This window comes from Lithobates pipiens, unplaced genomic scaffold (assembly GCF_037356315.1).
Source record: "Lithobates pipiens isolate NorthernLeopardFrog02 unplaced genomic scaffold, aLitPip1_a1.2 Scaffold_1, whole genome shotgun sequence".
Taxonomy (NCBI): domain Eukaryota; kingdom Metazoa; phylum Chordata; class Amphibia; order Anura; family Ranidae; genus Lithobates; species Lithobates pipiens.
In genome coordinates, this window is record NW_027507685.1 from 251,080,602 (window position 1) to 251,107,905 (window position 27,304).

At 40.6% G+C, this 27,304-nt stretch overlaps 1 protein-coding gene across 6 annotated transcripts in view; it reads right to left on the minus strand.

Annotated features, from left to right (window-relative positions):
• PCDH19 (protocadherin 19) overlaps positions 1-27,304 on the minus strand; it is a 250,332-nt gene that overhangs the window by 91,477 nt on the left and 131,551 nt on the right. For 4 of the 6 annotated variants that reach the window (XM_077484961.1, XM_077484934.1, XM_077484969.1 and 1 more), the window contains one exon: positions 3,462-3,634. In XM_077484961.1, the coding sequence (XP_077341087.1) occupies positions 3,462-3,634 (173 nt within the window). The remainder of the gene's footprint in view (positions 1-3,461; positions 3,635-27,304) is intronic. The other 2 variants (XM_077484942.1, XM_077484975.1) reach the window with 1 other exon arrangement.

The window sequence follows — 27,304 nt, forward strand, 5'->3', positions numbered from 1 at the left end:
AGCGTTATCAATTCAGTAAGGAGAGTGCTTAGGTTGATGAAAGGTCGAGGAGAAATTTTAATCATTTGCAACAAGCCTAAAAAAGACAAAAACGTAAAAGTCTCTTTTTTGTTTCCACCAACTGACTGCTACAGTCATAGGAGCTACAATGTTACCGTATTCTAGGGCCCCTGTGCCTCCCGAATACACGACAATTTCCGGGATAGAACTTTGTGCTCTAATGCTTGAGGTTGTTGGGTCTACCATGGGCCATGCTGGAATTAATGGCTATCATTATACAAATCCAGTCCTTTGGGGTTCACCGGCCATTTTTATGACGGGGCTAAGTAGGCTTGTGTCCATAGAAGGCAGAGACAAAGGTGCACTTTTTCCCTGAATATTAATTTATAACATTATAATATATATATATATATATATATATATATATATATATATATATATATATATATATATATATATATATATATATATATATATATATATATATATATATATATATATATATATATATATATATATATATATATATATTTATATTTATATTTATATATTATTATTATTATAATCTAAGCCTAAAAGTGATAAAAAAAGGCCAAAAAAAAACCTTCTACCAGTTATGAAATCAAATCCTTTGGAGTACTCTGGCTATACCATTGGGCCGGTTAGGCTTATGCCCACAGAAGGCAGAGACAAAGATGCATTTTCCCCCTGACTATTAGTTTATAGCACTAAGCCTAAAAGTCACTGAAAAAAAAAAAAAAAAAGGTATCATCATGAAATCAATGTTACCGTATTCTAGGGCCCCTGTGCCTCCCGAATACACAACAATTTCCAGGATAGGACTTTGTGCTCTAATGCTTGAGGTTGTTGGGTCTACCATGGGCCATGCTGGAATTAATGGCTATCATTATACAAATCCAGTCCTTTGGGGTTCACCGGCCATTTTTATGACGGGGCTAAGTAGGCTTGTGTCCATAGAAGGCAGAGACAAAGGTGCACTTTTTCCCTGAATATTAATTTATAACATTATAATATATATATATATATATATATATATATATATATATATATATATATATATATATATTTATATTTATATTTATATATTATTATTATTATAATCTAAGCCTAAAAGTGATAAAAAAAGGCCAAAAAAAAACCTTCTACCAGTTATGAAATCAAATCCTTTGGAGTACTCTGGCTATACCATTGGGCCGGTTAGGCTTATGCCCACAGAAGGCAGAGACAAAGATGCATTTTCCCCCTGACTATTAGTTTATAGCACTAAGCCTAAAAGTCACTGAAAAAAAAAAAAAAAAAAAAAAAAAAAAGGTATCATCATGAAATCAATGTTACCGTATTCTAGGGCCCCTGTGCCTCCCGAATACACAACAATTTCCAGGATAGGACTTTGTGCTCTAATGCTTGAGGTTGTTGGGTCTACCATGGGCCATGCTGGAATTAATGGCTATCATTATACAAATCCAGTCCATAGAAGGCAGAGACAAAGGTGCACTTTTTCCCTGAATATTAATTTATAATATTATATTATATATATATATATATATATATATATATATATATATATATATATATATATATATATATATATATATATATTATATTAAAATCTAAGCCTAAAAGTGAAAAAAAAGGCCAAAAAAAACCCTTATCGCCATGAAATCAAATCCTTTGGAGTACTCTGGCTATACCATTGGGCCGGTTAGGCTTATGCCCACAGAAGGCAGAGACAAAGATGCATTTTCCCCCCTGACCATTAGTTTATAGCACTAAGCCTAAAAGTGACTGAAAAAATAAATAAAAAATAAACAAAAAAGACAAAAAAAAAGGTATCATCATGAAATCAATCCTTAGAGGTGCGCCGGCCAGAAATACGATCGGGCCAAGTAGGCTTCTGTTTATAGAAGGCAGGGACAAATGTGCACTTTTTCCCCCGAATATTAGTTTGTAGTACTAAATCTAAAAGTCACTGAAAAAAGTAAAAAAAAATAAAAAAATAACAAAAGCACCTTCTAACAGTTATCGACATGAAATCAAATCCATAGGGGGTACCCAGGCCAGATATATGATCGGGCTAAGTAGGTTTATGTCTATAGAAGGCAGGGAAAAAGGTGCACTTTTCCTCTGAATATTAGTTTATAGTACTAGGCTTAAAAGTTACTGAAAAAATTAAATAAAATAAAAAACATGTAACAATTATCATGATGAAATCTAATCCTTGGGGGTACACTGGCCAGCTATACAAATATACCATTGGGTTGGGTAGGCCAAATATACCATCGGGCCAGGTAGGCTTATGGCTACAAAAGTCAGAGACAAAGGTGCATTTTTTCTCCAGATATTAGTTAAGCCTAAGGCTCGGTTCACACAGGGGGCGACACGACTTACCGCGCCGCGACCTGACAAGTCGCCCCCGTTCTGTACTACGGAACCGTTCTAAGAGGAGCGACTCGAGTCACTCCGACTTAGAAAAAAGGTTCCTGTACTACTTTTGGGCGACCTCGGGCGACTTGCATTGACTTCTATACAGAAGTCGTTTGCAAGTCGCCGCTGAGGGCCCGGCAGGTCGCGGCAAGTCGTGTCGCCCCCTGTGTGAACCGAGCCTAAGCCTAAAAGTCACTGAAAAAAGACTAAAACAAAAAAAGAAAATAACTTCTAAGAGCTATCATCATGAAATCAAATGCTTAGGGGTACTCTGGCCTGATATACCTTCGGACTGGGTAGTCTTATGCATATAGAAGGCAGAGACAAAGGTGCATTTTCTTCTCCAAATATTAGTTAATAGTACTATGCCTAAAAGTCACTGAAAACAAAAAAACAAAAACAAAACAAAAACAAATTTCTAACGGCTATCATCATGAAATCAATCCTTAGAGGTGGATATACCATTGGACCCGGTAGACTTATGTCTATAGAAGGCAGGGACAAAGGTGCACCTTTCCCCTGAATATTAGTTTATAGCACTGGGCCTAAAAGTCAGTAAAAACAAAAGAAAAAAAACAAAAAAAAGGTCTAACATCTATCATCATGAGATCTAATCCTTAGGGGTACACCAGCCAGATATACCATTGGGCCGGGTAGACTTATGTCTATAGAAGGCAAGTACAAAGGTGCACTTCTTCCTTGAATAGAAACATAAGAAGAAATACAAAGTTGTAACAAAGTTCGAAGCAAGGAGGACCAGGAAAAGAAGAAAATCTTTTGTGTACAATTCAATAATCTCATTACAAGGCATTGATCGTCAGGCCAGGGGTTGTTTGTCTGGAGGCCTCAGTCATGGAAGTCCTAACCCAGGGTTCTCAGCAGACCTCATATGGTCAATGGATCCAGCCTTCCATAAATAAATAAATAAGTGAGCCCTAAATCCAGGTAGTCCTGTCCAGCCATAGCACTCTAGCAGTAGCTGCATCTTCTTATAAGTGACACATTGGCTCTCTTACCTTGCTCAGTCGGCTGTGTCCCCACTGAGTTGGCACTGGTGTTGAGCACGTCGTTGACAGCGGTGTCACAGTACAAGCCCCGCTGGACGTCATGTTCGCTGTCGGTCTGGTCACTCTCCTCATGTCCGCTGTCCTTGAGACTGTTTCCCTCTAAGTCCTTGAAGGTGGAACTGCTGGGTTGAAGAAAAAAAAAAAAAAAAAATTAGTGTCATGTCAACTTTCATCACGTAAAATGTTTCCTGACTGTAGCGGGTAATGGTTCACCCCCTGGGCTAGGCGCACGATGACATCTCCCCGGAAGGAGACGTGAACCTGGAAAAATATACTTTTAAATCTGCCACAGGAAACGGTTTGCAAAAAAGAAAATAATACAAAAACAACCTTTCCTCTACCAAAGTATTCCGTTCCGAACTCATAAAACGACATCACAGGCCCACCACTTTAGTAGCCCTTACTAGGAAGTGAAATGAGCTTTCCTCTGTCGGAAAGGTATTGGGATTTATGTAAGTGCTTTATAGGGGAGAAGAGCTCTGCGGGGGAGGCACCAGTGTGGTGATGTCACTGATAGGAAGCAGGGAGGGCAGTGGGCGGGGCAGTGTCTCTGAGTCTTCAGAATTTGAAGCTGTATATTGTATGGGGGGGGGGGGATGGGTAGATTACTAGAAGATGTACATGAGGGTACAAATCTTTAGTGACACAAAGCAGTTTCTCTGGTGTTATATCACGTATCTGGAAAGATAGTTTTCTTTTAGAAAAAAATTAATAGAAACCATTATCTATCTATCTATCTATCTATCTATCTATCTATCTATCTATCTATCTATCTATCTATCTATCCTTATCTTCCATGTATCTATTTATCTTCCTTGCATTCCTCCTTCCTTTCTTGCTTCCTCTGTCTTTCTTTCTTCTCTATCTATCGTTATCTTCCATGTATGTATTTATGAGGTGTATCTAAAATGTATCTATCTATCTATCTATCTATCTATCTATCTATCTATCTATCTTCCACATATGTATCTATCTTCTTTCCATTCTTCCATCCTTGAGTATCTAATATTTATCTATCTATGTATCTTTCACGTATGTATGTATGTATGTATCTATCTATCTATCTATCTGTGTTCCTTCCTTCCTTCTTTCCCCTGTCTTTCTTTCTTGAGTATCTATCTATCTATCCATCCTTATCTTCCATTTATGTACGTATGTTTCTATTTATCTATCTTCTTTCCATTCTTCCTTCCTTGAGTATCTAATATTTATCAATCTATCTTCTACGTATGAATGTATGTATCTGTTTATCTATCTATCTATCTATCTATCTATCTATCTATCTATCTATCTATCTATCGATCTATCGATCTATCTATCTATCCATCTGTGTTCCTTCCTTCCTTCTTTCCCATGTCTTTCTTTCTTGAGTATCTATCTCTCCTTATCTTCCATGTATGTATGTATCTATTTATCTATCTAGCCTGTCTATCCTTCCTTCCTTCCTCTGTCTTTCTTTCTTGAGTATCTATCTATCTATCTATCTATCTATCTATCTATCTATCTATCTATCTATCTATCTATATCCTTATCTTCCACATATGTATATATCTATCTATCTCTCTACATTTTTTTCTTCCTTCCTTCCTTGCTTCCTCTGTCTATCTATCTATCTATCTATCTATCTATCTATCTATCTATCTATCTATCTATCTATCTCCGTTCATTCCTTCCTTCTTTCCCCTGTCTTTCTTTCTTGAGTATCTATCTATCTATCTATCTATCTATCTATCTATCTATCTATCTATCTATCTATCTATCTATCTATCTATCTATCTATCTTTATCTCCCACATATGTATATATCTATTTATTTATCTATCTATCTCCATGTATTTCTTCCTTCCTGCCTACCATCCTCTGTCTTTCTTTCTTGAGTATCTATCTATCTATCTATCTATCTATCTATCTATCTATCTATCTATCTATCTATCCTTATCTTCCATGTATGTATGTATATTTCCATTTATCTATCTAGCCTGTCTATCCTTCCATCCTTCCTTCCTTCCTCTGTCTTTCTTGCTTGAATATCTATCTATCTATATTTGTATTAATCATCTATGTATCTATCTATCTATGTATCTATGTATCTATGTATTTCTGTATATATTTCTGTTTTATCTATTTATCTATCCAATTATCCATCTATCCATTTATCTATATGTCTATCTAAATATGCATCTATCTATCTATCTATGCATCTATCTATCTATCTATCTATCTATCTATGCATCTATCTATCTATCTATCTATCTATCTATCTATCTATCTATCTATCTGTATGTATATATGTATCTACAAAGGCAGTCTATCCGGTGATGAGAAGCCTCTCCTCTTTGTTATGCTTGTTATGAGGGATGTTTGGTGGTAAAGCTGACACCGGGGAAGCATTATGAGGATCAGTAAGTGAATTATCCGGCATTATACAATCTTATTATGGTGCGGTATCGATGGAAGTGTTACCGGCTAATACAAAACTTGACATTAATATTGATAATAAACTGCAATGTCAAAACGGCAACAAATTCTGGGTGTGGATAATGAAATGGCACAGCTGTGTATTAATAGACTGGACATATCTTCTCCACCAGATCCCGCCGATCAGCCTGGCGGAGGGTGATTTTTGCAGCAGTGAAGCGGAGAGATATGGAGAGATATGGAGCGGATGTTCGGGGACAGATGTACTATGGAGGAACATATGTCATGGAGATGGATGCATGAAGGGGCCGCATTCCTCATGGATACACTGCGGCTGTCATCTGCAATTGTAACAACGGTCTTACTGCAGAATTTACTATTATATTGAACATACAGTTGTGTGAAAAAGTATTTGCCCCCTTTCAGATTTTTTAATTTTTTTGCATATTTGTCCCTTAAATGACTCAGATGATAAAACAAATGTTATTATTACACAGAGATAACCCGAGTAAATACAAAATGCAGGTTTTAAATGACGGTTTAATTTATTAACGCAAAAAAGCTGTCCAAACCTGCCTGGCTTTATGTGAAAAAGTAATTGCCTCCTAAACCTAATAACTGGTTGCGCCCAGTGGCGTAACTAGAACCTTCAGGGCCCCGATGCAAGAAACCATGAAGGGCCCCCCTGAACCCCAGCCAGGGCCCTTCCCTCCGAGTCCAGCGGTGGAACTCCAGGGCGTGGTCAGAGGTATGACCTTTGTGAGCCCTGTAGTTCCACCACTGGCATCAGTAGTTTTTTTTTATTTTTTATTTTTTTAGGTGCCCCATCTGGCTGGGGAGAACAGACTTCGGACTGAGCGGCAATGCATGGAGCAGGAGAGGGGTACTCTGAGGAACCGGCTCAGGACACAGATCATGCGGGGAATGCACAACTAAAGAGCAGCCAGTGCGATAGTCAAGCATGGAGCTCTGCTAGTCACTCTCCACCTCCAGCCACCCGTGTGCATGGTGCACTGGTACCCCTAGCTGCCTATGCTGCTGCCGGCCATATGTAGAGGGGGCTACATGGTGCCCCCTTGCAGCACAGGGCCCAGTTGCGGTCGCGACTGCTGCACCCCCTATAGTTACGCCCCTGGTTGCGCCACCCTTAGCGGCAACATCTGCAATCAAGCGTTTGCGATAACTGGCAATGAGTCTTTCACATCGATGTGGAGCAATTTCGGCCAACTCTTCTTTGCAGAACTGTTTTAATTCAGCCACATTGGAGGGTTTTCGAGCATGAACGGCCTGTGTAAGGTCATCATACATCAGCTCAATCAAGTCCGGGCTTTGGCTAGGCCACTCCAAAACCAAAATTTTGCTTTGTTTGAACCATTTGGAGGTGAACTTGCTGCTGCTGTGTGTTTCGGATCATTGTCCTGCTGCATAACCCAAGTGCTCTTGAGCTTGAGGTCACAAACTGATGGCCGGACATTCTCCTTTAGGATTTTCTGGTAGAGCTCAGAATTCATGGTTCCATCAAATATGGTAAGTCGCCCAGGTCCCAAAGCTGCAAAGCAGCCTCAGACCATCACGCTACCACCCCCATGTCTGACTGTTGGTAATGATGTTCTTGTTATGAAATGCTGTATACTTTTTATGCCAGATGTAACGGGACGCACACCTTCCAAAAAGTTCAATTTTTGTCACATCCAGAAACTTTGCCTAAAAGATTTGGGGATAATCCAGATGTTTTTTGGTAAATGTGAGATGAGCCTTTGTGTTCTTTTTGGTCAGCAGTGGCTTTGGCCTTGGTTCTCTCCCATGGACGCCATTTTTGCCCAGTCTCTTTCTTATTGTTGAATCGTGAACACTGACCTTACCTGAGACAAGTGACGCCTGCAGTTCTTTAGATGTTGTTCTGGGTTCTTTTATGACCTCCTGGATGGGTCGTCATCATGTTCTTGGAGTAATTTTTGTAGACTGGCTGGAAGGTTCACCACTGTTCCAAGTTATCTCCATTTGTGGATAATGGCTCTCCTCATGGTTTATTGGAGTTCCAAAGCCTTAGAAATGGCTTTTAAACCCTTCCTAGACCAATACATTACTTTGTTTATAATCTGTTCTTGATTTTTTTTTTTTTTTTGATTGTGGCATGATGTGTGGCTTTTGTGATCTGTTCGCGTGCTTCACTTTGTCAGACAGCTTCTATTTATGTGATTTCTTGATTCAACAGGTCTGGCAGTAATCAGGCCTGGGTGTGGCAAGTGGAATTTAACTCAGCTTTCCAAAAAATTGTTATTAATTAATCACAGTTCATTCATGTTTCAGCATGGGAGGGGACAATTACTTTTTCACATAGGGCCAGGCAGGTTTGAACAGCTTTTTTTCCCTTAATAAATTAAATAATAACTTAAAAACTGCATCTTGGATTTATTTGGGTTATCTTTGTGTAATTTTAAAATTTGTTTGATGTTCTGAATCATTTAAGTGTGAGAAATATGCAAAAAAAAATAAAAAATCAGGAATGGGGCAAATATTTTTTCACAGCACTATATATATATATATATATATATATATATATACACACACATACATATATATATATATATATATATATATATATATATATATATATATATATACACACACATATATATATATATATATATATATATATATATATATATATATATATATATGCATATATATATATATATATATATATATATATATATATGTATATGTGTATATTTATATATATATATATATATATATATATATATAGATTTATTTATATATATATATAGATAGATATATACATATCTATATGTATATATATATATATATATATATATATATATATATATATATATATATATATAAAATCTTCATATTAATAAACACTCAGTTGAGAAAAAAATCAGGGATGACTGTTTCTAACATAATAACACATAATAATAGGAGGGGAGCTGGCACGTCTCTTTATGGTGGAATCTGAAGACACGACTCTGGAGTCAGTATGGCAAGGACACCCATTAAACCATTATAACCTCGCTTTTCTTTTTTGTTTTTTTCTGGTTCAGACCCATTCAGCCGTTACCAGAGGAGGAACGGTCACACATGACAACCTCATTTTGAATTTGTGCAAATGGACAACAATTCTGTTTTTATCTATCTGTAAGGGCGACATTCTAAACACCACTATAGAGGGGATGCCACTGTCCATTAATACAAGGGGCAGTTTTCTAACTGTCCCCCAATAAATTGGTTTTATTGGAGGAAAAGAAAGGAAGGAGAAGTGGAAGGTGAGAGGAAAGGAAAGGAAAGGGGAAAAAAAAGTAAGGAAAGGAAAAGAAAAAAAAAAGGAAAGGGAAAAAAAGGAAAAGAAAGGAAAGAGGAAGGAAGGACAGAGAGGAGAGGAAAGGAAAGAGGAAGGAAGGAAGGAAGGAAGGAAGGAAGGAAGGAAGGAAGGAAGGAAGGAAGGAAGGAAGGAAGGAAGGAAGGAAGGAAGGAAAGATGAAGTCGATGAGAGGAAAGGAAGAAAAAGAAAGGAAAGGGAAAAAATAGGAAAGGAAGGAAGGACAGCGAGGAGAGAAGAGGAAAGGAAACGAAAGAGAGGAAGGAAGGGAAGAAGGAAGGTAAGAAGAAGCAGAGGAGAGGGAATGAAAGGAAAGTAGAGAAAAGGGGAAGGAAGGAAGGTAGGCGAGGAGAGGAAAGGAAAGAGAAAGGAAGGAAGACAAGGAGAAGAGAGGAAAGGAAACAGGAAGGAAAGAAGGAAGGAAGGGAGAGGAAAGGATGGAAGAAGGTAAGGAGAGGAGAGGAAGAAAGAGAGGAGAGGAAGAAAGAGAGGAAGGAATGAAGGAAGGAAGGAAGTGAGGAAGGAAGGAAGGATGGATGAAGGCAAGGAAAGGAGAGGGAAGTTGAGGTAAGGAAAGGAAGGGAAAGGGAAGGAGAATAAAGGAAGGGAAGGGGAAGGAAAGAAAAGAAAGGGAAAGGGAAGGAGAGGAAAGGAAAGAAAAGGAAATGAAGAGAAAGGGAGAAAGAAATAAAGAAAGAAAGAAAGAAAGAAAGAAAGAAGGGAACCAAGATGAAGGAGAGGAAAGAAATGAAATGAAAAAAAAAAGGAAAAGAAAGGAAAGAGGAAGGAAGGAAGGACAGCGAGGAGAGAAGAGGAAAGGAAAGGAAAAAAAAAAAGGAAAGAAAAGAGAGGAAGGCAGGAAGGAAGGCACGATGGAGGAGAGGAGAGAAGATGAAAGGAAAGGAAAGAGAAAGGAAAGGAGGCAAGGAGAGGAAAGGAGAGGACAGGAGGGAGGAAGCCAAGGAGAGGAGAGGACCAAAGAAAGGAAGGAAGGAAGAGGGAAGGAGAGGAAAGGAAATGAATGGAAGAGAAAGAGAGGAAGGAAGGAAGAAGAGAGAGAGAAAGAAAGAAAGAAAGAGGGAAGGAAGGAGGAGAGATAATGAAAGGTTTCCCGATGACCTATCTTCACATGACACTTGGGAGAGACAGAGGGAGTCAAACAGATAAAGATGAGAGAGATAGAGATCCAAGCTATGTGCAGGTACAATATGCATGCTGGGACTTGTAGTTGCACACATCTTGTATCTCTTGCTCTTCCTATACATATAGATTGGTCGGAGCCCATGAAGTGTTAGCTCTGGGCCCACGGGAATTAGACAATATATTGTACAGACACTCCAGTTGGTGTCAGACACAGCCGGTGTTGGAGGTGCACCTGCACATTACTCTATGGGCACACAGAGAGCACTCTAGGTGTCTTGTTCCTGCCGATGGAGTCATTTGATAGAATTACAGCCTGATAATGTTCTGGTGAGTGCACATTGATTCCGGCATTACAAGGAGGAAAAAGGAGCATTTGTAACAGTACATCACAGCTGCCTTTCATGCTCCACAACTTGATTCTCATTTGATCTTGTTTTTTAGTTGAACAAAAATCAACTGGGGGAATATCTGCGTCGGCCTATTTGTCTGTGAAATATGTGTTTCGGAATCACAATCTACACAGACGTATTTAAATATGAATCACCTTGCAAGCTTCAGTAACGCACTTCTTCAGAAGATTTGTTCTATTGTGGTGAGGATAAATAAATAAAAAGAAATGGAGGAATCTTTGAGGCTCTTTATTTCATAATGTGCGGCAGAGGGCAAGGCTGTGCCACCCGGACGCCTTCACCAACCTTGCTTAGATGTTGGTTGTATCAAGAACCTTTATTCAAGGTTTTTTTTATTATTATTTATTCAAGAATTATTTTTGTTTTTTATTTATTTACATTTTTTTGTATTTATAAGGATTTTCAAAGATCTTTATTTAATATTTTTTATTAAAGGATAGTATTTGTTCAAGATATTGGAAAAAAAATGTACAAATCAAAAGAAAGGATTTATACAAAAAAATTATTAGTTAAACCCACAAGTGCTTTTTTAACACTACTATTACTTTATACTGGCTTTTAAAATGTAGAAATTGGATAAAAGGTTTAGCACGTTAAAAGTGCATTTTCTATACAACTATATAGATCAGTCCAAAATGAGGGACAAATGAGGAGGAAAGAGGGACAGAGGGACTTTGTTCCAAATCAGGGACAGTCCCTCGGAATCAGGAACAGTCCCTCGAAATCTGGGACAGTTGGGAGATAAGCACAGAGTGTAAATCCAGGATATGGATACTGCAGGCTTGGAGCGCACCGACCTGTTATGGTATTTGTGGTGTCACTTCCTGCCTCCAGCTGGCTGATTGGTCAATGAAGCAGAAGCGGAGAGCAAATGATGCCATCCCTATACTAAACCCCTCATGTAAGCATGTCCCCATTGTTAGAGCGGCGACATTTTGCAAAAAAAGAAAAGAAAAATGAAGAAAGAGAGAAAGAAAGAGAGAAAGAAAGAAAGAGAGAGAGAAAGAAAGAAAGAAAGAAAGAAAGAAAGAGAGAAAGAAAGAGAGAAAGAAAGAAAGACAAAGAAAGAAAGGAAGAGAGAGAGAGAAAGAAAGAAAGAAACAAACAAACAAAGATAGAAAGAAAGAGAAAGAAAGAAAAAAGAAAGAAATAAAGAAAAGGAAAGGAAAATAAAGGTAGGAAATGAGGGATGGGAGAGATAGATGAAGGGAAGAAGGAAGGAAGTAATGGAAGGAAGGAAAATTAGAGGAGAAGGAAGAAAAAAGAAGGAGGGAAAGATGTAAAAGATAGTTGGGAGAAATAAGGAAAGCAGAGCGAGGAAAAAGAAGGAGGGAGAGAGGAAGGAAGGAAGGACGGAAAGAAAAAGAAAGTATTAAAAGAAAAGAAAATAGGGATGGGAGAGATGGATGAGGGAAAGAAGAAAGGCAGAGAAAGGAAGGAAGAAAGTCACAGAGAGCAGAGGAGAGAGAGAGGGAGAGGTAGATGAAGGAAGGAAGCAAGGATGAAATGAAGGAAGAGAAATAAAGGAGAGGAGGAGAGAGGATAGGAGAGGAGGAGAGGGGATAGGAGAGGAGAGGAAAGGAGGAGAGAGGGGAGGAGGGGAGGGGAGAGAAGAGGGGATGAGGGGAGGGGAGGGGAGAGGAGAGGAGGGGAGCGGAGGGGTGAGGTGAAGAGAGGAAGGGGCGGGGAGGGGGGGGGGGAAAGGAGAGGAGAGGAAAGGAGGGGAGGAAAGGGGAGAGGAAAGGAGGGGAGGGAGAGGAGATGAGAGGAGGGGAGGGGAGAGGAGAGAGGAGGGTAGAGGAGAGGAGGGGAGGGGAAAGGTGAGGAGAGGAGAGGAGGGGAAGGGAAGGGAAGGGAGTGGAGGGGAGGGGAGGGTAGAGGAGAGGAGGGGATGGGAAAGGTGAGAAGAGAGGGGGGAAGGGAATGGAGGGTAGAGGAGAGGAGGGGAAGAGAAGGGAGTGTAGGGGAGGGGAAGGGAGAGGAGGGGAGGGAAGGGTAGGGTAAAGGAGAGAAGGGGATGAGAGGAAGAATAAAGAAGGAGAGAAAGATGAAAGAGGAAATGAGGGATGGGAAAGATAGTCAAGAGAAATAAGGAAGGCAGAGAGAGGGGAAAAACAAGGGAAAGAAGAAGGAAGGAAAGAAAAAGAAAGGAAAGAAGAAGGAAGGAAAGAAAAATAAAGTATGAAAAAAAAGAAAAGAGGGATAGGAGAGATGGATGAGGGAAATAAGGGAGGCAGAAAAAGGAAGGAAGGAAGTCATAGAGAGGAGAGGAGAGGAGAGAGAGGCAGATTAAGAGAGGAAGGAAGTTACAGAAAGAAAGAAGACAATTACAGGATATGGAAATATGATATAATATGATATTATATAAAAACATATCCAGGTACTTATATCATCAGTATTAAAAAAAATACATTTAATGATTCTTTCATGAATACATAACTGCATTGAATGGTGTCTGTTATATCTCTCTGGTGATCAGCTTTAAATTAAATGTCAACTTCTGTTCTGGAGGCTTTTTACATAAAAACATGTAAATGTTAGCATACAGAACATTTACATAAAAGAACATTGCACGGCACATTTACTGGTGTTTAAAAAAGTACACTAATCATGTAGAAAATTAAAGCCAAATTGAGACCTTTAGTTTAAATCAGCTAAATACTTTCCTGGTGTATCACATGTCTTATAATCATTTTTATTTTTTTTAAGCAGCAACAGCCTGAGTAGCAAAGCCTGTGTATGGGGCAGCCTGTGTGTGGAAGCAGTGGTCTCTCTGCTGTGGTCCAACATGTCCCCTGCTTTGTCAGACCTATAGCTCAGCAATCAGTAAAGCTTGTACTCCCCATTGATTAGAAAAATCTCTGGCTGTGACAGGAGTGTGTTGGACCATCCCAGAGAGACCACTTCTTCCACACAGAAAACAAGGGTCTGCAGTATAATGACAGGGGACAGGCTTTTCTATTTAAGTTGTGTTTTATATATGTATATAATATAACAACATTTTAAAAGATAATCAAAGAACAAAAGCGTATAAAGATAAAGAAACAGTCAAAGATGAAGCCTCACATAATGTCATAAAGCAAGATCCGAAGTACAAAGAAAGTCAAGCATATAATATAGAGTCTATGAGGTAGAATCTTAACAACCTTATGGTAGTAGCAAACCAGAAATCAAAAACAGTTATCCAAAAAATGAAACATGTTTAGATTCCCAGACCTCCCAGAAAAGCGAGGCACAGAATCGCGAATCGTGTGAAATATGCGTTCCATCAACATAATTGAGTTAATAAGGTGGAGGATTGGGTTGAAGGCAATATTGGATGATTTCCAATTTAAAGCAATTGACCAAAAAAGTTGCAACACAAAAAAGCGTGCATGTTTTTTCAGTATAATAAAATACATTTGTAATATGAAACATTTGGGCTGTGGCTTTAATACACCTGGGATATATTTAGTTAATTTAAACAAAATGTGCAATTGAACTTTAAATAAAAATAGATTTTGGTAGACCCTCCAGATCAATCGGCCATCGGGTTCTTTTATCTATTCCTCCGCTATTTTTAGCGCTGTAGCGCCTGAAACCGCCTCAGTGTGAAAGGGGCCTTACAGACGCTAGATTTACAAGACCGAGCGCTTCCGGCTCGTACTTGATTCCGAGCATGCGTGGACTTTTTGCCCGACGGACTTGTGTACACACGATCGGAAAAGTCCGACAACAAACATTTCTTGGCTGAAAATCTGAGAACCTGCTAGCCAACATTTGTTGGCGGAAAGTCAAACAACAATTGTTCGATGGAGCATACACGCGGTCGGACTTTCCACCAACAAGCTCACATCCAACATTTGTTGTTGGAAAATCCGACCGTGTGTATGCGGAATTATAGTCTCAAGGTTTAAGATATAAATTGTTGACCGTTTGCCGGGATAAAGAAACAGCTTCAACATTGTAGAACAAGTCCAGTTCAATTTGACTAGGTAATCTTTGCATGTTATGTGTGTGTGTCTCTCTCTCTTGTTCTCTATCTGCACGGCAAGTTGCCTAAACCCTTTTGTTGAGTTTGTTACCATTCATTTCTAAGTAAAAAGGAGAAGTCTATCTCTCTTGATCCAAAAGCCAGGACAGCAATTGCTTTGGTCGAAGGCTGAGTTCGTAATTTCAAAATCTTTATCTTGCAACTGGAGCCCCGCAAACCGAAAAAGACTGTAATCTCCCAATATCTACCCAAAACTCAAAGATCTGAACACCACGTCTTTAAAAAAAAGGCACAGATATCAGTGGGAATTCAAACCCCCTCGCCTGAGCAAACAAATGACAAAGCAATATAAAATATAACTCCTCAAATGTCAGACAATAACAGCAGAGGCAGCAAAGGATCCAACCATATTGTGATATATAGATCCAGAACCTTAAATTTGCTGGTATTTATAGGAAACGCAAACTGACGGTCACTCAGTTATTATAAATCATGGGAAGACCTCAATGGTGCAATACAATAAATAATAATGTTGACGATGATTTACAATGTTCTTGCTTGCACGATATATATTTTTTATATGAAAAAAAAAGGCATGTACAAAGATTTATGGGGGGGCATGGTGATAATTCTTTAAAAAAAAAAAAAAAACAGGCAGAAAAATAATTAATAACTGCAATTTGATTGATTGTAGGTAATTTATGGATAACGACAGGGAGGGGATTTTTTTCCTGCAGTCACTGGGATCGGCACTGCTACACAATCCAAACAGTACTATATTGTCAAGGGTTTAGGGAACGTAATGGTACAATTAAAGATATAATGGTATAATAAAACACTGAGCTACACAGGAAATTTCAGAGATTTTACAAAATTGCTACTAATTGTTTGATTAATCTTCAAGTGGGTGTGCAAAATAGAGAAATGAGGGATGAATTGTTCAGCTTAATTGAACATATGGAAACGATTTATAACAAAAGATTACGTAAGGTGGCTAAACAGCGGTTTTATAAACCGTATGTAATGCCTATGGAAGGGTCGATTAAAGTGGTCAAATTAAAGGACAACTCCAGTCCGTTTTAGAGTTTGGATACAGTGGGAAGTGTTAAAACCTCCCCATTTGAAAGATTTCTTCTCTCTTCTTGTCTCATAACATAGGCTAAAATCCATAAGAAGACTAAAAACATGGCAGAGGTTCCAGCTATCCCCTACTTTAGCCATGGTGAAATAAAATGGGCCTTCAACACTTTAGGGCCTGTGCCAACGGGCTTTGGGCTTGTGTCAATGGATAAAGGCAAGTTGCTTTCATTTGTCATCAGTATAGGACGCCTCAGAAATCATGAGGGTACTTTGATAGGTGTGTTTGACCTGAAGTTGTCCTTCTTTTGATTTTTTTCTAAGCTGCATCAACTTGATAAGTGAATCTAAGAATGAAATGCCACAGTTTTGTCCAATGACAGTTTATAGAGTCGAGGCGTTTTGGGGTCTCTATAAGCACTCTGCCCATAACTTGTATTTGGCCTTAAAAAATCTTTAGTTCTAGATTCACTAATCCCTAGCTCAATCGAAGATGACCATGAAAACTCTGTTCACACCAACACCATTCCATTGGATGATAACAATAATATATATATAGAAAAAAAACACATACAAGAAGCCTCAGGGTTTCATCGTCATTTATGTACTTTACCAAGAACCCACCTATTTAAGACCCCATTCACACCTGAGCGTTTTGTAGCTTGACGCCTGAAGCTACAAAACGCTGGAGGGGAAAAAATCCATTATTCTCAATGGAGATGGTTCACATCTCCACTCCAAGTCGCCTGAAGCCCTACGCCTGAAGCTCAAACAAGTTCCAGACCCTTTTTTGTCGCGCGAATCGGGCTGTTTTGGGCGTTTTTCTTCTTTTAACATTGGTGACCTTTTGCCCTGCACAAATTAGCAGCAAATCACTGTAAAAAATGCGGTAAAAACGCAGCGAATCGCGGTAAAAAACGCTGCAAATCGCGATAAAAAACGCCGCAAATCACAGTAAAAAACGCCACAAAAAAACGATTGAAAACGCTACGCTCAGGTGTGAATGCAGCCTAAGGGCCTGTGTCAACAGGCGTGGAGCTTATGTTAACGGCATTAATTCAACAGCAGATGCTTCTGAGATCATTTGGAATTCAAAAACAGGTGCAATGAACCTGCAGTTGACCTCCTTTTGAACTTAAATTGACTTGCTTTAGGCAAATTTTGCATTCCCATAGACTTGTATATGAAGGCAAAACCCAAGCACAGACCCTTAAGCTTTTTCTGAGTTCCCATAGACTTGTGTAGGAAGGCAAAACCCAAGCACAGACCCTTAAGCTTTTTCTGAGTTCCCATAGACTTGTGTAGGAAGCCAAAACCCAAGCACAGGCCCTTAGGCTGCTTCTGAGTTCCCATAGACTTGTATAGGAAGGTGAAACCCAAGCACGGGCCCTTAGGCAGCTTCTGAGTTCCCAATGGCTTGTATAGGAAGGCAAAACCCAAGCACAGGCCCCTACGCTGCTTCTCAGCTCCCATAGACTTGTATAGAAAGGCAAAACCTAAGTACGGGCCATGGAGCTGCTTTTGAGTTCCCATAGACTTATATAGAAAGGCAAAATCAAAGCACTGGCCCTTAAACTGCTCTTGAGTTCCCATTGACTTGCAGATATGTTGCAATCAAAAGCCCATCGACCCAGGCCCTGTCAGATAAAAACATAGTATGTAACCAGCAGTAGGGTTGTCACACCAATGGTCATACAGATGAGAATGTTTTTATCAAAAAATGCCATAAGAGAGCCAAAGTATTTTGGGGTTTCAGGACCCCACGAAATGCATTGGATCTCTTATTCAAATAACTTAAAAAAAAAAAAAAAACATTCTGGAACCTATGAACATTGGTGTGAGGCCATTACTGCTTCAAACATATTTGGACTTCTCTCAGGACTCCCCTTTCCTGGGGATGCTTTGGTACATGGGCTTGATGGAGAATATACTGGAACAACATCTTCACTTTTGACATTCATTTCATTATACATGAGATATCAGCAGTTAATACTATTTAAATTTGTGGCTTTGTAGCGGTTGGAGGAGTCCTGGACTCAACAGACAGTTAAGATGAACATTGACAGACTGAGCAAAAACATGTTCCTTGAACTTCGAGGCAAGCTACTACATATTCATGCACTTTTCCTGACAGAGATCCTCCTTGAAGGCCTCGTACATATAAAGCATTGAGGTCCTCACACCCACTGAATCAGAAAAATAATATATTACAATTGCTGTTGGGAGATTTTGATCACACAACCTAGTCATTGCATGTTAACCCATTTTGGATAACCAAAAAATAAGCCAGAGAACTTCTAAATTATTTACGAAGCATTCTATAAAGATACATATTATATTTCATGTAAAATTTTGCAATTCCAATGTATAGCAACTGAATAGAAAATTACCAAGAACAACATGGCTGGAGTATAAAAAAATATTTCCAACAAGTTATCTAGAGATGGAAGGCTGAAAATCCCCACTTAAGAGACCGAAAAAAAAAAGCTGCGAGTGTTCGCAGCTTAATGCGGTCTTCTCTCACTGCCCCCCTCCTCCTCCTCTGTATCCATGGAAACCAAAAGGACCACCTACCATTCATAGCTCAACAGAGTTGGATGGATCGAGCTGTGAAAATCACTTAGACCCACATCTTCAAATGCTTCCTTTTAAATAAAGATGTAAAAAAAAAAAAAAAGTTGTGTTCTAAAACGGAACGTTGCGTTCTAGACTAGATGGGGCTTTTGACATTGTGTTTTGAGTCAAAAGCTTTTGTGGTCATTGAAGAAAATAAAAAATAAAAAACGGTACAGTTTTGCAGAAAAGACAGAATCTTTTTAACAAGTCAGGAAGCAGAGGAAGAAAAAAAAAAAAAACTTTGTGTCGGATCGAGACAGAAACTATTGAGATTAAGAGGAGCACATCAAGCTGAAAATGTGGGAACTGTCATTAACGACTTGCTTTTTTTAACCGCAAGCTTGGGAGATGTCTTCTTCATCGTTGCTTTTTTTGCAGCGTAAGTTACTGATCCAAAACAAGTATGCAGCCAGTGAGGTCAAGACTCCTGACTTACATAAACTTTTAGATCAGTAAATCTCTTACAGTATCTCTGGCATCCGTGTCTATATAGCCAGGGGGCATAACCCATCCTGTCCATCTGCCTCATATTGTGCTCAGCATCTAATGACCTTTTGGCCATGGCTTGTCAAGCTAGTAAGCACGAGCGTGGAGCATGTGCCCATTGGCACACATGAGTTGGCGTGTGTCAGGGTACATGTGTTCACATATGTTTCTAAATCTGGGTGTGCTCATTGGCTTGAAGGGTAATGAAACAATTTATTTCTGGTGACTGGTGCTGTGTCTTATCTCCAGGTACTCCGGAGCTTACTTGCTAGTTGCCTATCTGTTGCTGACCTAGGTTGACCTGACTACTCTCTCGACTGAGATCTGAAAAAGGAGGTGGAGCTCCTGAAATGCGTAATCTCCGCCTACATCCTGGCCCAGGTGGTTGCTTTAGAGCAGAGGTGGGCAACCTCAGCCCTCCAGCTGTGGTGAAACTACAAGTCCCATGAGAAATTGCAAGAACCTGACAAAAACAGGCATGACTCCTAGAGACAGAGGCATGATGGGATTTGTAGTTTCACCATAGCTGGAGGGCCAAGGTTGCCTACCACTGCTTTAGAGTTTGGAAAGAGGCCGAAGGATACTACTGTTTTCCCTCCTCCTCCATGTGGTCCAGCTGCTTGGCTCATTGACTCACTTGCTTGGCTCACTCCCTATCTATGTATAATACTACCTTTGTGCCTCTGAGCTGCACCCCACCAGGCCCAAGACTATTTATGCACTCCCCAGTTACCTACTGGCCCCCCACCACCAGGCATTGGCTGAGACAACATATATAGTATATTCAGGCTGTTGATTTGCCTCTTCCATCCCCACTACATTCCAGAATTCTCCAGTAGACAGGTGGACCTGCAGCCAGTGAAGCCCAGAAAAGCCCATAGAAACCACAAACTGCTCCACTGAACTAAATTTACCCAGCCTATCTAGCAATCAGTCTAGAAGGGTGCTAGAGGTGCAAGCTCTGGGCATGTCATACCAATGATAGGGCACTATTCCTCCCACTGATACCAATGATGAGGTACTGTTTCTCCCCTAAAATCTGAAAGACAGTAACCTGCACCTTTGTTTTGAAAGTTTGGAGACCCTTGCTCTACAGTAACGCTGCTTCTTCATCTTTTTTATTGCAAGTAAATAATGGATTCCAAACAGAAGCAAAGTACCGTCATTGAGTTTTCTGAGTCTGGTGGTCTTGCCCAAAGGTCCGACGGTTCTGGATCAGAATGTTCAACCTAATTTACTCGGTGACTGGACATAATATACCTAGAAAAGCCAAAATGGGGTTGTTTAGCGATCTCCCGTAGGAGATCCCTAGACATCTGCGTACTCTAATATTCTTCATTCTTTTAGCGGCTAAAATAACCATTGCACGTGCATGGAAATCACCTGTAATCAATATTGCCCTAGTAAAACACCAAATATCATGGATCATGATCAACGGAAAACTGACTAGTATTCAACAAGATAGGCAAACTAGGTGTGAAAAAGTGTGCAACCCCTGGATTGCTTATCTCCAGGCTCCTTGAGAGAGTAGCTGGTTCGTGGGGAAATACCCGGAGTGAAGGGACTCACCCAACCTTACTTTTTTCTACCCCCCCCCATTCAAACCTATTCCTCCCCTGCCCCTTTCCATCTCTCTTTTCTCTCTTTTTTCATTTATTTTTTTATTTACCTGTTTTCAGTTCTGTAATGCCAAATGGCAAACTTCTGATAGGTTGCTGTTAGGGGACGATATACTCTCCTCAGCTATGCTATATTCATGATTAATGTGGTTTAGTAAGATTTAATGGATCAAGAAAATTGATCCTATAGAATAACGCATCCCTGTTTTAACCATGACGATTAATAAAACATAAACATCTGCATGTTGACTTAAGGCCTCTTTCACACGGGGCGGATCAGTAATGATCCGCCCCGTGAAGATCCGCTCGCTCAGCGGGGATCGCTCCGTTGTCCCCGCTGAGCCGGCTGCGGACAGGGCGGTCTCCGCACACTGTGCGGGGACCGCCCTGTCAGCTCTCCGCTCTCCTCTATGGGGATCGGATCTCTTTACAAGTGGTACATGGCTTGTAAATACCCTTCTGTATGCAGTCCTCCCCCCCCCCCCCCCTTATACTTACCTGAACCCAATCCCAATCCAGCAATGTGTACTCTTCACTCTCCCTCCTCATTGGACAGAGAGGCAGCAGTGGGAGTCAATCATAGCCAGAAAGAAGAGAGTGGGGGGTGGGGCCAACCCTCGCCCTGTGTGTCCAGAGCCAGTTTGGGAGCACTCAGTTTGGGGAAAGAAGCCAAGAGCGCTGGCGGGGGAACCCCAAAACGGGGGGGGGGGGATCTGGGCTGCTCTGTGCAAAACCATTACACAGAACAGGTAAGTATGACATGTTTGCCATTTTCAAATATAAATGCCTTTAGATTCACTTTAAGTTTGCAAACTAAATGTCATCCACTTAGAGTTTACATCTACTTTTATATTCCCTGTGAAAAAAAAAATGTCAAAATGATGCTATAATAAATACAGTAAGTGTAAGAAAAAAGCATCAACTTTGCCTGTAAAAAAGAAAAAAAAAAAATCTTCAACATAACATTGGCAGATCTGGAAGTAGCATCATGGGAAAAGGGAGCTTTGAAAAGCATTTAAGTATTGCTTTGAAAGAAAATCCTTTATTGAACGTATAAAAAAAAAAAAAACACTTTACAGTGTCGGATGTTTCCTGTGGTGGGACTATCCGGGGCTCAACAACAATGAGGGATGTTTGCTCTAGCATTCCTGACTTGAGCAAAGAGAGCTGTGCAGAATGAATAGGAGAGGGAAGAGTAGAGGGCGGACACCGCCGACTCGCTATCAGTCTGCGCCAAGGCTGGCCATGTTTGCTTTGCTGTTGATTAATGGCTCCATCACAGAAGAAGAATGGGGAAAGGCAGATGTGAGCCTGTGTTGAGCAGGTGTGTTTGTCTGCGCGCACCCCCCCGGCTGTAAATACAACTACTGTATTTTCTTGTCTTGTATTTGACCACGAGACCATGTCGCTTTTCTCTTCTGATGAATGCCACAAAAATAACATCTCAATTATCGGCCATGCAGTACAGGTGTAAAGTGTCTTTTCGTTCCTATCTTGCACGCTGAGACCCCCCCTTTATCCTCAGTATTCAAGTTGTATACGGACAACCCAGACGTAAAGCAAAATTAGAGGCCTGCCATGCTTAAAATGGACCCAGTAGAGTCTACCTCAGGGGTAGGCAACCTGAAAGAGGTGGAGATCTACCTGAACAACATGGGAGAAGTCAAAGATCACCGGGCACAGTGTCGCTTCCTCACACCTGATTTAAACCTCGAATTGTCGTATTACAGTGTTGCAGTCACGGGTTTAAATCAGGTGGCAAGGAGGCAACATGTCACTTCCTGAGATGGAGTGCAGTTGGTGTCCCTCCGCATGGGACAAAAACAGGCACTACAGAGGAGGCATCAGCTTATGGGCCTCCCTCTCTCTAAGCCCTTGTACACACGGTCGGAGAATCCGTCGGAATGTGTCCTATCGAACCCGTGTCGTCGGATAATCCGACTGTGTGTGGTATGCATCGGACTGATTCCATCCGAATCTCCGTCGGACCCAATTTTCCAACATGTTGGAAATATTTCCCGACCAACTGGTTCGATCGGACATACTCCGATCATGTGTAGAGAATTTTGATCGGACCAAGTGCCACGCATGCTCAGATCAAATTCCTACATCAAAGCTATTGGCTACTAGCCTGAATGTAGTCCCATCGTAACGAAATTACGTCATCATGTTCTGAAAGATCGGATTTTTCGACAACTTAGTCCGACCGTGTGTATGCAACAGTTTCGGACACAATCCGTCGGACTAAATCCGACGGACTAAATCCGACGGACAAAATCCGACGGATTTGGTTGGCAAAATCTCCGACTGTGTGTACAAGGGCTTATACTACTCCAACTTTACAAGTAATCTCTTTGCAGTGCACTCTGATGCTCTGGGATGGCGGGTCAGCAAGCCCAGACCACGATTTAACAGTCACCTGTTCGAGATCTACTGGTAGATCCCGATCTACAGGTTGCTGACCCCCAGTCTACGTTACTCCCCAAAGATTTTCCCCTCACACTCATCCACATGTTGCCGCTGTTCGGAAGACCCTGCCACGTTTTGGGATTTAGACTTTATTGAACTGAAATTTCTCGCTGTATTTGTTCTGTCACTACCATCTTGATACCCTTGTCGAATTGATGTTTGTTCATTAGGTCTGGTCCAGCTACTAGCTACCTCCAGGGCCATGCGAATTTTGGCCTGTTATTATTTTATGCTCGTAAGTCTATACTCCTTAGATGGAAATCACCGCAGGCCCCTACTTTAGACTTCTGGAAGTCCGTTGTTAATAAAATGATACCTTTGTACAAATTCACATATGAATCTAGAGGTTGTCCTAATAAATTTTCCAAGGTATGGGCCATCTGGGCGATACTGTCCGAGGATACCGTCGTCTCAACAGTAGCGCCGCCATAATTTAACTCTGCTCTCTTTTATCTTATACTAATTTGTTTGGTATACTTGGAAGAGTTGTCTCCTGACTCATGTTTGAAGCACATCAACAGTTTTGAGTGTGGTTGCCTTCGGTTGGATGCTAATTACTAAAAGCGGAAGTAAATCCATCCATAAAACAGTTTCATTTACGGCATGTGCCGGAAATGTAACACTCCCATTGGTTGAGCTCTCAACCAAACTGTCAAACCATCCAATGGCTGGTATCATAATTGATCACATGTGCAGCATCATGGTAGTTGTAGATTAAACAAAGGCAAAGATGGCAGCTTCCTTGGCTGAAAAAAGATAGGGGGGTTTTCTTACACTTTAATTTGTGTGCTAGTTTTGTTTTTTCTTTGTTTTCTCACACCTGGGTATGCCCATTCGTATCCTATTCTTAAATTAATACAAAGAATTTACAAGAAAAAAAAAGTGTACCCAGGACCGCTGTCAAGGCAGTACAACCGGTCCTGTTGCACTGGGCCCAGGCCTCATAAGCTAAACAGGGGGGTGGCCATGGGCAGCTTTATTGTTCATTTCTGCCTAAATTAATAATGGAATTATATTAGACCACACCCCCTACTCCTACTTGCTTACCAGGGCTTAAATTACATTTCCCTGGGCCCCATCAGGTCAACATGGGCTGTCTTTAATATTGATTGGACCCTGTGCAAAATTTTTCTTGCCCCCCGCCCCCCCCCGCCCATTCAATTTCACTCTCCACCTGCTCTGAGACATACAATACATAGCAGCTAGACTTAAAATCAGTTTACTATATCAGATCAGGCAGCAGTTGCGATTGGTTGCCAGTGGTTACAGCATATTATTACTGCTTACTGACTGGTTGCTAGAGGTTACAGCACACATTTTGGCTCATTGATTAGTTGCTAGAGGTTACAGCAAATGATTTCTGCTTGTTAATTGGTTGCTAGAGATTACTGTACAATATTACTGCTCACTGATTGGTTGCTAGAGGTTACAGCACATCATCTCCTTAATGCATGGGTGCATGATATACATATGCCACCTTTATTTACATATCAATGCCGCCAGCCACAGCTATTTACTTATGAATGCCACCACTATTTACATATCAATGCCAGTTATTTACATGTAAACACAGGGTCTGCAGGGGAGTCATCTGTACACAACAATAAGGCGGAGCTGGGCAGTATTAGTAGCAGCACTTCACACTGAGATATTAGGACACAGCACAGGACTAAAACTTCAAAGGACAAGGGAATTTAAACTGGGATAGTTGGCAAGTATGAAGCAGCTGCTTTGGGCACTACAATAATGACAGGGCCCAGGGCAGTTGCCCCTTTTGCCCTGCCTTAAAAACGGCCCTGCATGGGCCTAGGAGGGAGCAGAGGAGGGACTTTTTTTTTTCAATTTCAGGGGGTAGGCAAATAACATGTAGGTGCAGCAGTTCTGCTACCCCCCGGTGGGGTGGGGGGGGCGGAGGTGAGGTTGGGGGGGCCATCGTCAAGAAGACTGTACGGGGCACAATGATTTCTGACAGAAGGTTTGCTTTAATGTGGCTGCTCCCAAATACAAAAAAAAAAAAAAAGAGAAAAAAAAAGATTTAGCAGCTATTATTTAAAAATAATTAACTATTTTTTTAAATATATAATATGAAAAACTTAGAATAAGATTGCATATTATCTTAAAATGCCCCTTTACCCCATATAATCTGTGAAAGTATTAATTCTGAAAAGGTTGTATCGTTATTTGATTTTCTGATTTATATGCATTGTAGCACTGGCTTATTCAGTAGTCCTCTAGAGAAAACATCAACCCTTACACCCAATGAGCTAAAACTTTAATGTCTGGTTAAAAAAAAAAAAAAAAAAACACAATATGGCTGCCCATTAAAGCCAGTTTTTGGCCCAGTGGAGAAGAAAAGTCTATTGTCCCTACCACTGTTACAATAAGGACAGGTCAATAGCCTGCTGATTAGCTCATAAATATCTAGACTAGGGAGGAGGCCATTAATATCAGTTTTTGGCCAAGAGGAGAAGACAGCCTATTGCCCCTACCGCTAGTATAATAAGAACCGGTCAATTGTCTGTTGACTTGCTCATCAATATTTAGAACAGGTAGGAGGCCAGTCACACCAGTTTTTAGTTCAAGACAACCTGTTTCCCCTACCACTGTTACAATAAGGATGAGTCAATAGTCTATTGACTTGCTCATTAAAAATCTAGATTAAGGAGGAGACCTAAATGAAATGTATAAAGAAATGTCCTGTTTAGATAAAATTCTAGCAAACAATGCAGATGGTGCCTTTTGGTAGATACAATAACCTCAGGTCAATAGTCTGCTGACTTTCTCATAAATATCCAGACCAAGGAGGAGGCTATTGACACAATTTTTTGGCCCAGTGGAGAAGACAACGTATTGCCCTTGCCACTGTTACAATAAGGACAGGTCAATAGTCTGCTGACTTTCTCATAAATATCCAGAACAAGGAGGGGGCTATTGACACAACTTTTGGCCCAGTGAAGAAGACAACTTATTGCCCTTGCCACTGTTACAATAAGGACAGGTCAATAGTCTGCTTACGTTCTCGTTAAAATCTACAGTAGGGAGGAGACCTAAATGAATTGTATAAAGAAATGTCCCTTTTAGATCAAATTTTAGCAAACTCAACGCAGATGGTGCCCTTGGTAGTAGCCAAACCCAGGACCCTAGCTCTGCAAGGCAACAGCATTAACCACTCCTCTACTGTGCTGTCCACTCTCATGGTCTAGTACAAGATTTACATTTGGCAGCCATGCCTTTTGAAGCCCCAAATCTCTTCTAGACCAGGGAGGAGGCCATTAACACCAGTTTATGGCCCAGTGGAGAAGACAACCTATTGCCCCTACCACTGTTATAATTAGGACAGGTCAATAGTCTGCTGACTTGCTCACAAAAATCTAGACCAGGGAGGAGGCCATTAACGCCAGTTTTTGGCCCAGTGGAGATGACAACCTATTGTTCCTACCACTGTTATAATTAGGACAGGTCAATAGTCTGCTGACTTGTTCACAAAAATCTAGACCAGGGAGGAGGCCATTAACACCAGTTTTTGACCCAGTGGAGAAGACTACCTATTGCGCTTGCCACTGTTACAATAAGGAAAGGTCAATAGTCTGCTGATTGCTCATGAATATCTAGGCCAGGACGGAGGCCTTAAATACCAGTTTTTGGCCCAGTACATAAGACAACCTATCGCCCCCTACAATTGTTATAATAAGCTCAGGTCACTAGTCTGCTGACTTGCTCACAAATATCTAGTCAAGGGAGGAGGCCATTAACACCAGTTTTTGGCCCAGTGGAGAAGACTACCTATTGCTCTTGCACTGTTACAACGAGGAATTGTCAATAGTCCGCTGACTTGCTCATGAATATATAAATCAGGGCGGAGGCCTTAAATATCAGTTTTTGGCCCAGTGGAGAAGACAACCTATTGCCGTTACCACTGTTACAGTAGGGACCAATCAATTGTTTGCTGACCTGCACATAAATATTTAGACCAGGGAGGAGGCCATTAACACCAGTTTTTAGCCCAGTGGAGAAGACAAACTATTTCCCCCTACCACTGTTACAATAAAGATGGGTCAATAGTCCGTTGACTTGCTCATTACAATCTAGACTAGGGAGGAGACTTAAATGAAATGAATAAAGAAACGTACCTTGGAGATGAAATTCTAGCAAACTTAATGCAGATGGTGCCCTTGGCAGTAACCAAACCCAGGACCCTAGCTCTGCAAGGCAACTCTGCTGCCCACACTCATGGTCTAGTAC